Source organism: Bombus pyrosoma, linkage group LG4 (assembly GCF_014825855.1).
Source record: "Bombus pyrosoma isolate SC7728 linkage group LG4, ASM1482585v1, whole genome shotgun sequence".
Lineage (NCBI taxonomy): Eukaryota > Metazoa > Arthropoda > Insecta > Hymenoptera > Apidae > Bombus > Bombus pyrosoma.
In genome coordinates, this window is record NC_057773.1 from 5,852,702 (window position 1) to 5,866,383 (window position 13,682).

The 13,682-nt window shown below is 29.3% G+C and overlaps 2 protein-coding genes across 3 annotated transcripts; one reads left to right on the top strand and one right to left on the bottom strand.

The window, feature by feature from the left end:
- Nucleotides 1–87: 87 nt before the first annotated feature.
- On the top strand, nucleotides 88–10,564 carry LOC122566712 (protogenin-like). Of its 2 annotated transcripts, none has more exons than XM_043724366.1 (20): nucleotides 88–484; nucleotides 1,363–1,625; nucleotides 1,703–1,835; nucleotides 1,917–2,073; nucleotides 2,144–2,218; nucleotides 2,314–2,540; nucleotides 2,864–3,009; nucleotides 3,088–3,247; nucleotides 3,324–3,608; nucleotides 3,735–3,899; nucleotides 3,976–4,167; nucleotides 4,253–4,437; nucleotides 4,626–4,773; nucleotides 4,861–4,959; nucleotides 5,038–5,191; nucleotides 5,280–5,413; nucleotides 5,487–5,849; nucleotides 5,940–6,217; nucleotides 6,299–6,406; nucleotides 6,488–10,564. In XM_043724366.1, the coding sequence occupies exons 1-20, from the start codon at nucleotides 418–420 to the stop codon at nucleotides 6,695–6,697; spliced, it is 3,549 nt and encodes a 1,182-aa protein (XP_043580301.1). In that variant the 5' UTR covers nucleotides 88–417; the 3' UTR covers nucleotides 6,698–10,564. The 2 variants fall into 2 exon arrangements, with proteins under 2 accessions (XP_043580301.1, XP_043580300.1); XM_043724365.1 differs by having other exon boundaries at nucleotides 89–484; nucleotides 3,732–3,899.
- A 262-nt stretch (nucleotides 10,565–10,826) lies between these two features.
- On the bottom strand, nucleotides 10,827–13,623 carry LOC122566725. Its single transcript, XM_043724386.1, has 7 exons — nucleotides 13,175–13,623; nucleotides 12,918–13,091; nucleotides 12,604–12,806; nucleotides 12,379–12,532; nucleotides 12,025–12,293; nucleotides 11,678–11,893; nucleotides 10,827–11,605 (listed from the first exon to the last, which is right to left on the bottom strand). Exons 1-7 carry the CDS (start codon nucleotides 13,221–13,223, stop codon nucleotides 11,552–11,554), a joined length of 1,119 nt encoding a protein of 372 aa, XP_043580321.1. The 5' UTR covers nucleotides 13,224–13,623; the 3' UTR covers nucleotides 10,827–11,551.
- Between the last annotated feature and the right edge of the window lie 59 nt (nucleotides 13,624–13,682).

Genomic DNA, 13,682 nt, shown 5'->3' on the forward strand with positions numbered 1-13,682 from the left:
GCTTCAAAAATTTCTCGCATCCGGCGCTGTGAGTTGCGATCTAGAATTTTGTACGTCTTTTCCTCACTGGAATAATTACAAACAAGGGTAGTAGCGAATTAGAAGATGGCAAGAAACGAATGAATCGCGTGCTAATGCAAACGAAGCTAATCGAGCATAATTCGCGACGACCGTGTAACTCTCGGTATTGTCGACGTCCTCGAGTTTTCGGTGACGATTTATTGTCAATCTTAACGATAATGTGAGAAGCTAGAGCGAAGCTGAAAGGGGGGTAAGAGTTCGGCGAACGGAACGGCCAAAAACTCTTGCAGGCGATGTCAAACATGCGGCGACGAATTTCGCAGAAAAGTCTACCAAACCGACGGCGTATTTCGGCCAAGATTTGTCAGTGAAACTAGTGCCAATGAGTGTGAATATATGGCGGCGCGAGTACTTTTACTGAGCATCTTGTTTACAGAAGTGCTAAAGCCCGCTTATGCCGCAGGTGCGTCTCCCTTCTCTCCGTCAATCTAATCTGTTTATATTCACCAAACTGATACACGCTGGACCACGCGCCTAACGTTCGTTCTTTTGTACTCTTATAGATGGTTACAATCTTGATACTTTTTCTTTTTTTTACGAACTGTGCATTATCTGATTAAAATAAGAGTTAAAATTCGAACATTTTCAATTATATGGCCTTTTGAGAAAAATAATTATATTTCCTAAATATTTTGTTTATATTACTGTGACATGTATGAAAAGAAATTGTTGTAAAACAAATAGTTTAAAATATTTAGATATTTCATTGGTAAAAGATTATTTGAATTATGATATGGTAGATTTACTCTAATGATTTAAAATTTGGATTAGTATAATTTTACATGAATATATGTATACATTTGGATTCAGTGATTACATATCATCCTTTTTATACCAAAATTATGTGCAAATTATCATCTTTTTTTTTTTAGTAAACAAATGGGATATATGTCCCTTTTTTCTGTTCCTAAATATATATATATATAGATACACACACACACACACACACACACACACACACACACACACACACACACACACACACACAAAACAATGATTTTATAATCATTATACTCTAGATTCTATAAATTAGTTATGCTGTAAGTTTGATTCTCCATTTGCAGAATTATCTGATAATTTTATGTTTTATTTACTTTATATTCTATTATATAATATATTGAATCTCATCTCCATAATATTGATAGAGGAGGGGGGGGGGGGGTGATGTAATAGCCATCTTGAATGTGACAGTTTATAATATTCAAAATATTTTTTAACACATTATTATAAAAATTGTAAGCTAGTACATTTTTAGATAGTGCTTTATGTTTTGTACTTCAGGTGTCAAAGAAATTGGAACTGGTCTACATAACAAAAACGTGTCAAAATCAGAAAGTTTCAACATTAGCCCAACCAAAAGTTCTGGCATAACATTAGAAATTCAACCCAGTGGTCATGTGATATTAGGAAAAAAAGGAGTTACACTTACTTGTATAACTGGACCAAATCAAAATATTTCTTGGTTACACAATGGAATACCTGCACCACCATGTGGTATTGCACGTTGTACTATTCTCAAGAATGGTTCTCTTCACTTACATAAGGTACATATTGAAAAATTTTATTTGTTATTTATCTTAAAATTAAATCAATTAAGTATTTTATTTTATTGTTATAATAGATGGTGCAAAAGTTTAAAGAAAAAAACTCTACTACAGTTAACTTTAAAGATTATTACAAAGATGAATATCGTTGTGTAACACGTACTAATTTAGGGCTTCTACGATCATCTCCTACATTTATTCACATAGCAGGTAAGTTTTCTGTTTAACATACTGTTATTAAGCTTTCTGATTTTATAAATGATGTTAAAACATATAATTATATTTGTTTAGAACTTGCCCATGTATTTAAAAAGTCACCAGAAAATATAACTGTACAAGAAGGTGAAATTGCAAGATTATCTTGTTTAATAGATAGTGTTCCTTTTCCTCCTAATATCACATGGCAGCATAATGAAAAAATATTGTTGCCCAATCAGAGTAATTTAAAGTAAGTAATTTTTGTCAAGAATTAACAATGAAATTATTTTTTATATTAATTGAGATTATTTACTTTGCAGTAGTAAGTATATAATGGTACCACCAGGTGTTCTGTATATAAAAGCAACGAAGTTATCAGATGCTGGTTCATATAGGTTTGTATCCGTACTAGTATCATACAATTGTAAAACAATTTGTAAAATTAAATTAGTAAAGAGAAAACTATATAATATATTATCTATATTCACAGATGCATAGTAAATAATGAATTCCTAAAGAAAACCAAAAAAAGTAAGGAAGCAAAATTAACTGTTATTTCACGACCAGAGGGTAATGGATCACATATACCACCATTGTTATTTCCACAAATTTCATACAATCATTGGTTGTTAAATGGATCGAATCTTAGTTTAGTATGTGCTGCATCTGGATATCCACCGCCACTTATGATGTGGTCATTTATTCCTCGCTATACTGGTATTTGATATACATATATTAACCATTTGAGTCCCAGTGGTCATTAAAAAAATAGCGCTTGCCTTAATCGATTGCGACACAATAGCGTTTCTCATATTTGTTACTTTATGAAATACATCTATATTATCATGTATGCGTACAATTAGTTTATAAATATTTCAAGTTTCGTTGAATAAAAATTATTGCGTTCAAATGTACTGGGACTTTTCGACACAGAATCTAAACAGCGCGATCGTGCTGTTTGGGACTCAAACGGTTAATAACATTATTTATATATAGATGATATTTATAATATACAAATGTAGTAATTTATTCATTTTTAGGTAATCATAATGTTGCACAACCTCGCATTTTGCTTAATTCTAGTATTGGTATTAACATATTGTCACTAGTAAATGTGAGTGCATCTAATGCAGGAGTTTATGTATGTTCTGTAAAGAACTTTGTTACAAATAATGTGAAGATTCAAGTAAGTTATTAAAAAGTATTATTAAGTATGAACATAGTTGTTCATAATTTTAATAACACACTGCAAAAAACATTTCAGAATGTAACAGTGGATATATTAATACCACCATCATTTGTGAAGATACCTACAAATCAAGTATGTCCAAATGGGAGAACCGCAAGATTTGAATGTCAAGCACAAGGGTTACCTGTGCCTAAAATATACTGGTTAAAAGATTCATTGAATATAACAATTAATGGTAAAGTTATTCATTACAATATTTATTTATATTCGTATTATAATACGTATAATTTATGTATAAACTGTTTTTGCAGGACGTAGGACTATATATACAAAAGAATTTAATAAGATGGAACTTGCAATATCAGCAACAGTTCCATCTGATTCTGGTATTTATCAATGTGTTGCTGTAAATTCTGTGGGAGAAATTTGGGCCGCAGGTCGGCTTCAAGTAAACACATCTCGTAATAGTCCTGCTGCACCTACCTCTTTAAAATGTCGTGCTCTGTCACCCGTTAAAATTTTTATTTCCTGGGAACCACCAAAGTCTCTATCACATAGCAGTATTAAAGCTTATACCGTCCATTATAGTCCCGTAGGTAAGTTTAAACGATTTAATATGCATAGAAATATTTATATAATAATTAGTTAAATATTTTATATAGTGGTTAATTAAATATTTTATAATGTTTTTCAACATCTTATATGTCGTGTTCATCAAGAAGGAGGCAAAGAAGAAGTTTCTCCACCTGAACCGGGCAATTCTACGTCAGTAGAAGTGACGAAGCTTCTTGAACCATATACTAATTATTCCTTCTACATACGAGTGTGGAACAATTATGGTCCTAGCGATCAATCAGCCACCATTTTGTGTTCTACAGCCCCAAGTGGTGCGTTATTTTTTAATGTAAATTTTATCATAAACGTAACGAAAAGCCAAAGGTATAGTTTATTTTCTTTACTCAGTTCCTAAAGGTGCACCAAAAGTAAACGCGAATATACTTAGTAGTACAAAGTTAAATGTATCATGGGAGCCATTACCTAAAAAGGAGTCTCGTGGTGTTGTGGTACAATATAAATTACAGTTGAGACTGCATGAACATCCATCTTCTCGGGTTCTTCATTTACCCGCTGACGTGGATTCTTATGTATTTTCTGGTATGTATGTGATTCTTTTTGTACAGTCTTTTGTACACTCTTTTGTATTAATTTTATTTGAAGATTACTAATCATGTTCTTGAAGATTTAATACCTGGAGCACAATACGACCTACGAGTACTAGCCAGAACAAAACAAGGTTGGCCTAACGTGAGCGAATCGCAATTGGAGTGGATTACTGTAACTATGCCACCAGCTGAATCTAATCAATTTATTATCAAAAATGTTGTGGATGTACAAGTATTAATAATAAATGCTTCAATTGTAAAGGTTAGTATACAAATTTTGTTAATCAAATCTTTTTAATATTATTGTATTATTGTATATAATATAATATTAATTATATATATCATATGTATATGTATATATATGCATAATATATTATATATATTATATAACATTATTATTATATATTATATTGTATTTCTATAATATTGAAATAAATTTTGTCATGTTAGATGAAATGGAAAATAAATGTTAGGGAAAATAACATAATTGAAACGGAATTTGATCTTTGGCAAATTTATTGTGAAAATCAAAGTGGACATAAATTAGCAACTATTTTTTTACCACAAAATGTTACAGAATATGTATTTACTAATCTTGGTAGGTATTGGTCAGAATCATTTCCAAAAAATTATGTATATGTTGTGTTCTTCTTTAATTATGTATTTATTTTTTGTTCATAATTAGATGTAAATGTTTCTTATACAATGGGCTTATGTATGATAAGTTCTGGTGAAACAACAGGCTGTTTAACAAAACAAATACATACTATTCAACTTGATACAAGTAAGTATATTATAAATATAAATTTTATTATAACATAAACGAATTAATTGGATATATCATTTTTTTTTTATTAATCAGATAATGTACCAATGGCCTTGGAAGCAATTCCTGTTTCACCTACTTCCATAAATGTTACATGGTCCTTGAATGGTGTGCATGAAGTGAACTCTTTTGAATTATGTTATCATGCAATTCATGTCGCAAATTCAGATGGTCCTAAATGTTTTATATTGTACGTAATATAAATTATGTTTAATCTTTTTTCATTATAATTTCAATCAACATCTTTGCACTAAATATTTTTAACATCCTCTTGACAGGAACGATACAAAAGCAAATATTGACAAACTCAAACCATTTACATTATATCAGTTTAAAGTAAGGGCCATTCAAAATAATACAAACCAAAGCAATTTTTATAGCGAATCTGTAGAATGTTATACGAATGAAGATAGTAAGTGTAGAAATACATTATATATATTTGTACGTTCGTATTACAGAAATGGTAATTTAACAATTAATTTCAGTCCCTGGCAAAGTAGAAGAAGTACAATGGTTTTTAGTAAATAATACAAAAGTACGAATTGCATGGAAGGAACCAAGTAATATAAATGGTATAATACAAAACTATTTCGTTATATATACAATGGACTTAACGGATTCAGCTACAGCATGGAGAAATGTAACAGTACTTGGTAATAAAACATCGACAACTTTACCTGGTCTAACTCCAGGAAAACGGTATTTTGTCATGGTTCAAGCTATGACAAAGGCCGGTTATGGTAAACCGTCAGATCCTATAATCATTATTACTGGCGGTTCATCAAAGGTACCAAGTCCTCCAGATGAACAAAAACCACCACAAAATACAAAACCTGATCAGAGTCTTGGTAAACAAACTTATTTGCTTCAATTATACAAGAAATTAATTGAAATAATAAAATTTAATCTTATAATTATTTTATATTTACTTATTTTAGGTGTAATTCTTGGTGTAAGCATAAGTATTGGATTTATTACAATTTGCCTGTGCAGTATATACTGTCGAAAAAAATGTGAGAATGCTCGTATTTTGAGAGAAAGTGCGCAATCTACAAAAGGTCGTGCTTCGGTACGAAATGGAAATAGATGTTGCGCGGATCAGTCTTCTACATCAGTGAGTCAACAGATGAATACCAGAATAACGCCTAATGAAATTGAACTTGCTGTTCTTTGTCCCACATCTCCAATCACAACTAACCCACATTTAGACACGAAAGTATGTAAATGCTTTTTTGTAATGTATATAAACATAAGCTTATATTTGAATAAACAATTCTATGAAAATATATCATTGCAGGGTGGCAAATCTAATGGAATTCTTGAATCTTGTGTAAAAGAGCCTTTATTACCATCATGGGAAATAAATGGTGAACCGAAAGATATTCATATAACAAAAAATTGTCAGGTGCGAAAAATTTTCATTTTGAATAATACAAAATGATTAAATAATTTTATATATGAAACTAATATATATCTTGAAATATAGTACAAAACAATGGACAGTGTTGTCTTAAGTACACAAAAACAAGAACAAGAGCCAGAACAAGATTTAGATGGCACACAGCTTACGGTGGTCAATTGTACTTTAGGCAGTAGCAATAGCAGTTTAAATAATAATTCTGGTTGTCCAGATGGAGATACGTCCTTACCAAAACCTATATGTATATCTGTTCCGGCGCTTGGACCAAATGGATGAAACCATTAGGCAATATATTTGCGTGTTCACATTTTCTTCCTATGCTTCCGTGCAACAGGTAGGATGTAAAACTTTTCGTGCAACTCGAATCATTTGATTGCAAGATGTATATACACACAAAAGTACATACATACGTATGTATGAATTACAAGAACAGAATTCTCAAGGAAGTTAGAAGCAATGCAAGTTACTATATTTTACAAGTTTAACACGGTATAACTTGTGAATAAAAATACTAACGCATACATGATTAATGTAAATAATAATGTTTTGAAAGTGCGTTGAATCTGGACACTTCAACTATTATCTTGTATATAATGTTTGAAAGCAAGTTATTATCGATAACACAGTATTTCTGCATTAGCAGTTCGGCAAGGAATCTAGTAATTTTTAGATTTCATTTTGTATGAAATAATACCGTGGCACAGATATATCATGCAAATGATACTTAATAATATTCATTAGGTAACTTGCTCATATGTATATTGACATCTACTAAAAAAAGAAGAGTATGAAAATGAAAATTAAGCAAGTGAGATGATATGAAAATTCTTGATGTGCACCTGGGTGTCTGTTAATTATGAGTATGTTCATAAAATATCATATTTCGAATAATAGAGAAAAAGTAAATAATGCATTCCTTCACACTAGAAGACAAAATTATTAAATATCCAAATTACGGGTATGGCCTAATTTATTTCATGATATATATTGCTTTTATAGAGAGCAATAGTACTGATCATTCCAAAATCTTATGTTTTCCATTAACTAAATCTAAATTAACAAGAGATGGTTCTTAGGTTCTAAGAAATTAAGAAAAAGTACTATATAATCAGATTTTATGTATTAAAAGTATAGTCTAGGTTTTTCTTTTATTACAAATACTGTAAGTATACATATAGCATCGCAAATCTTGGCAAATATTTATTTTATTGAAAAATAAGACGTTGACAAACATTTTTAAGAAGTGTAACTGAAATGTCCATATTATATAATTTAGCAGAATCTTTTTTATACTACAAGTTTGATAACTGTATTATACACTATTGAGACATTTGAGAACAGGAAAAAATAATAATGAAATTTGTAAAAACAGCATTAAAATTTTGTAATATAAAAAAATCTACAAAAAGAATCGAAACAATTTTTAATCATAATATTAATTTAATCACTGGAAATGTATAATATAATATATGTATTTTTTCCTGTTCATATGATAAAAATAAACCTTATGTTGTACAAGATATTTAAAGTTAACTACATCATACAAAAGCAAAAAGTGAAAAATGCGAAAGAAAATTATAAACATATTCCAGACTGGTGCATGTTACCATGACAGAAAAACCCAACACAGTACCTGATAGAATAAGCTATATCTTTTAGAGTGAGACGTAGATATGTCATGTTATTATTGTACCTCCATTAATTGTTATTTATTACATTTTACATTCAGTACTATTTTAAATGATCACATTACACTGAATTTATGCAATAATATAGTCACTACAAGCACAGTATGAAATCATGTAAAAATAGAATTAATTCAATCTGCACATGCTAGAGATTTTACCATATATTTATTACACAGAGTTTTACATCTTTGTACGAGATAATTTGTTAAACATATAATTTAAAGTCATTTTTGAAAAAATTATTCTGCCTTGTGTTGAAATGATGTTGCTATTAATAGAGATTTTTTATATTGTATATTCTATAACTAAACTTTTTTGAATATAGCTCATGATTTACCTATTTTTATGAAAACTCAGTACTAGTGGATTACTAAAAAATTTCACAAGATCTGATTGCAGTTTTATGAAAATAAGTAACTTCATTTAAACACTATTTATGAAATTCGTTACATATTCTACGATCACGATTATTAGAATCTCAATTAAAGATAAACTATCATAGCTATTTACTGACTTGACAGTTCTACAACAAATTATGTTTGTTATGAAACATAAACATTTCACAGATAGAATGCCTGTTTTGTGATTTTTATTTAAATGATTTGTTTTCCATTTGTTATCATATTTAACACGACCTGTTACATTTTATGTTACTGACATATAGTAGTATACTTTTATATTTGTTGAAGGTATTTGTTACTCTTCTTAGAGTTAAATAAGAAACGAGAATTGATATATAATAGTAGGCAACTAGCAACTGATCGCTCATGAATTCATTTTTCTTTTTGCATTAAAATTCTTAAAATATTTTTAAATATTTTTTGCACTGTATGTATATGTTAATTATTAAGCTTGTACAATTTTCTAACATTAATGGAATTTAAAAAAAAGAACAAAAAAATAGTTGTAAAGAAAAAGGTATTATTTTTAAGGGAAGAAAAGATAGATCAAAAGCATTAATAAAGAAAAAGAGATATAATAATTAATATGGCGACAAAATATTCCATGGCAAATATTACGCATTTGTCATTTTAAAAAATGTTTTGATTTTATTGTATACAAATCTTAACTAATGTTTGTAGAATTAAATTGTATTTTGATCATTTTACTTTTTAGCAGCATGTATTTGTTAAGTGCGATATTGTTCTGTCTGCTATGAACGTAATTTTAATATAAAAAATCATTTATTTACGTTAATTTGTACTTTATATAAAAAGTTTTCAATTTATAAGACAACATTCGTAAATTTGAAATGGATTGAAACGTATTGGTGTTGAATTGGTATCATAATATCTTTGATTAATTGTGTGAATGTGATAAGTTTCAAGCTTTGTAAAAAAGAAAAAAGAGAAAGCAAAAAATAGAGTCGCCGTGCTGTTATCTGAGCGTTTTATTTGCTTCAAAAGATTGATTACACAGTATTGAAGTACAAAGCAATAAACATTGTTATCTTTAGGCTACAAATAGGAAACAGCAAGTATTGTAAATGTTACATTTAGAGTATAACGATTTATATGGAAGAAAAATATTAGAATGAGGCTATTTTGATTACAATTAAAAAAAAGTATTTGTTTATCTTATAAATTATTATATACATTGATTTAGAAATATCATAATCTATTACTTTACTGCATTACGCTAAGCAATGTTTCGGATATGCATAAGGTATTCATACTACTTTTGTCATTTATGCATCAAATTTAATTTTCTATTATTATTATTCGAACTTGTACCTTTACTAAATGATAAGGAGCATAGTACATATTATTTCATTTCACTTGCAATAGTTCTTTCACGAAGTAACAATCCAATAGTATTGGCCATACACAGACAAAGTATTAATTATGTTGTACGGCGACTCTAGTCAAGTAAATATACCTCCATAATTGCCACCCTATACAAGGGGTAGGTATGTTATATTACTTAATTTTAACTTAACCTCAGTACCTATTACACAGCACTATAATTTAGATTTACACGATTTACCTCAAAAAATTTATTACAGTGAGTAGATGTAGCCAAGACATTATACTTTATTTTATATAAGATATATATGAAAAAGCAAACCCGGTAAAAGAAATTTGATGTTTGTATCATTGCTGTTAATTATAGCACTTATTCTATATCGAGAAAACTTTATTAATTTATTTTTTCATAAATCCTTATCATTTTTTTACTGGAACATACACGATTAATGTATTGCTATAATTATGCTGTTTTTTAGGGTGCAGTTACTTTGTAAATATTTTTATCTACGATTGTATATATATTATCTGCAGAAAATATTAAAAGTATATATTTTAATATATTATGTATAATGAACTACATCAAATTATAATCTTATTGTTTAAAGTATTAAAACGATACACGAAATATTTAATGATATTGTTGACCCTTCTGATGCAGTATCTTGTTGTAACCAATGATTGAAATAAAATTAAAACAGTGTATCGATGTTGGTTGTGTTAAAATATATGTAAAAAATAATACCTAGCCCTAGAAAAACATTCAGTTACGAAGAACTGCGAAGGTATAGGTAAAACAAGTGAATAAATGCGTAAATGAGTAACTTTATTATCAAATTAATAACAATTGCTTCAGAATAGTAATGCTATTAATTTTACTTGGCAGTTATTGCCATTTTATTATATATTATTTTGTGTAAAAATTATGTTTACCTTTATATAATAAACTTACTAATTTTTTCGTTTGGCGTTTAGAAATATTTTCTAACTTAATTAATATTATTTGTACTTGATTTAATACATTATATAATTTAAATATATCTAATTTATTAAATTTATATAACCATAAGATATCATTTACTTGGAATAAAAAGATTTCTAAGTTATGAGTCACAGCTTTTGGAAGATACACGTTAAGTGGAATGCAATGGATATAAAAACACAAAATCCTTCTACTTCTATAGATCTTGTTAATTGTTTAACAGTTTTTATTTATACTCCCAGTCTTGAAAAATTCAGTATAAAAAGCATTTTGGCGATGTACATAATTCTCTAAAATATTTATCCAAATAACATTACATGTTATAATATATCGTGTTTAGGCATGTAAATAGTCTAATTTTATTCTTCAATATTTTTCAACTTAGTTATTCCTATAATGTCGAAACTGACTAGCAACCCTAAGGTGCAAAAATTTTATACCTCAAACTATAGTAAAATTAAGTACATTAATTCCTACTTTATCACATTTGCAATAGGCTTATACATGAAATCTTCATATTCCATCTGTACTTTTTTATAAACTCGACTAACAATATTTGTTAGAAGGTAAAATACGAATAAGGTGTGTAACATACAATAGAGTATGTAACTTGCATAGATTACTAGGCACAAGGTGAAACGCTCCAAATGTTATTTCATACAAATTATTGTAAGCTTTTTCAATATTTGATCTTGGCAGTCTATATTGCTAAAATTCATAAAACCAAGGAATGTGGAAATATCTTCATGTTTACATAATCATCAAGAACCTATAAATAAATAATTGACATAATACCTTCATCAGAATTTATGTTCTCTTAGCCACATAAATAATTATTTACCTCTTTTAAAGCATCTTTTGTGAGTTTTGGATAAAGATATGTAAACCCAATACTTGATAATTTTCCTGCCTGTAGATACAAATGTTTATTGTAAAGAAGTTCTTGATCTATGTATGGAGACAGAGGACTATTTTCCACTCCATCTTTATTGCAAGCTTCTGCCCAAGGTCCCATATGTTTGTCATTAACTTCTTCAACAACAGAACTCATATCTGTCTAAAATACATAAACAAAATAACGTTTTTAACCCACATCAGAATTAAAACTTGCATTATAGTTCAAAAAAATTATATCCGAATTTTTTAGTAGTAAGAGAAAAAAATAGTGTAACAAATTTTCTTCCATACTTTGGCTAGTGTAGATAGTGCAGTACCCCAATAATCATGATTGATATTAAATAATTCTGAAACTATAGCACTGATTGATCCTTGAGTTGAATCACCTTCGTCAACAACGTTATATGTTTGACCTACAGTTTCTGGCCTATTTACTACATGCCAAATAGCCCTGGCTACATCCCTCACATGAACTGTGTTCATGTGAAGATCTGGTCCCCAAAGTAACTTCATCATTTCTCCCAAATGTTTATAAACAGCTCCTACCACTAAACGTGGTGCTACATAGGGGAAATTAATTTGCATATATAAAATATTTGAAAAAATTATTTGTTCATTTTCTATTAGGCAATAAATTATTATTACCTAATCCATTTCTATCACCACAGCCATATACTATGGCTGGTCTAAGGATTGTAAAGTTTAAATTTGGTATTATTTTTAAATCGTTCTCTACTTGTAACTTATACTTTGCAACAAATGTCCATGGTTCTCCAGCATCTTCTTCTTTGAGAGAATTCTATGTAAATATTACAGATTACTAATCTTTGTAATAGATTGTTTAATACAAAAATATCAAAGTTCACATACTTTGTCAGAGGTACTAAAATTACCAGAAGATATTTCTACATAACGATCAACTTGTAATTTTGCAGCTTGTTGAGCACAATTCATACTCAACTTATAAATTCCTTCTTTATATACAGGATCTGTTTGACTGCTCTTTGTTTCTCCAGCACAATTGATTACAAAATTAATCGGATTGTCAGATAAAAATGCATTTTGACAAGATACTACAAATAAATATTCAAAGGCTAATCATAAAGTACATGTTCAACAAAACAATTATTATCGTAATTGTTTCGTTGAAAGTAGATAGGCGCTCTTATCAAACTTTAAATTACCAGTGTTGATTAAATTTGCGCTCTTAAATTCGAGCAAAGGATGCTCGAATAATTGCTGATGTTTAGTATTCAGCCAAGCAGTTTGCGGCGGCACCTTATCCACAACACGTATAAAGGACACAAGATCGTTATCCAGTAGATATTCCACGAGATTACGTCCTATGAAACCGCATCCTGTTTCAACGATAAAACTTCTTTTTAGTTGTTTTGTTTGTCACTTCCGCTATATGCTATCATATGAAGTAGAATATGCTCACCTCCTAAAATTACTACTCTTGGCTTTTTATTAGAACCAGACGTTGCCATAATTATTTGTCATTTAAATCCGTTATTCCTTTGTTAAGTTTCGTCCACTTTTGTCAAAGTAAGAAGAACGTTATGCGTTATGACACTTCATAAAAAGACTTTAGTTAGCGATATGGTTATCAAATCACTGTGCGACCAGCCTTCACCTAACCTCAAAAATATGCCGCAAATAAACGTGTTACCACTACCACCGTTCTATATCGATGCCTTTCGTCAGAATCATCGATGCTGAATGTAGTTTTTGATTGCCTTAAGTTAGAGGAAGACAGAATCATGAGGTACCGTTCACTGACGATTCTCGGTTGCAGTTTAAAAGTGCCTTCTCCTAAATCGCGCATTAATCACTAACAAACAAAATATGAAGAATGCCTACCGAAAAACGAGATTATGAATGATCAATATGCTACTGGCCGAGTTTCAAAACTGATGCGAACGCGGTCGATAGAAATACTTCTCTAC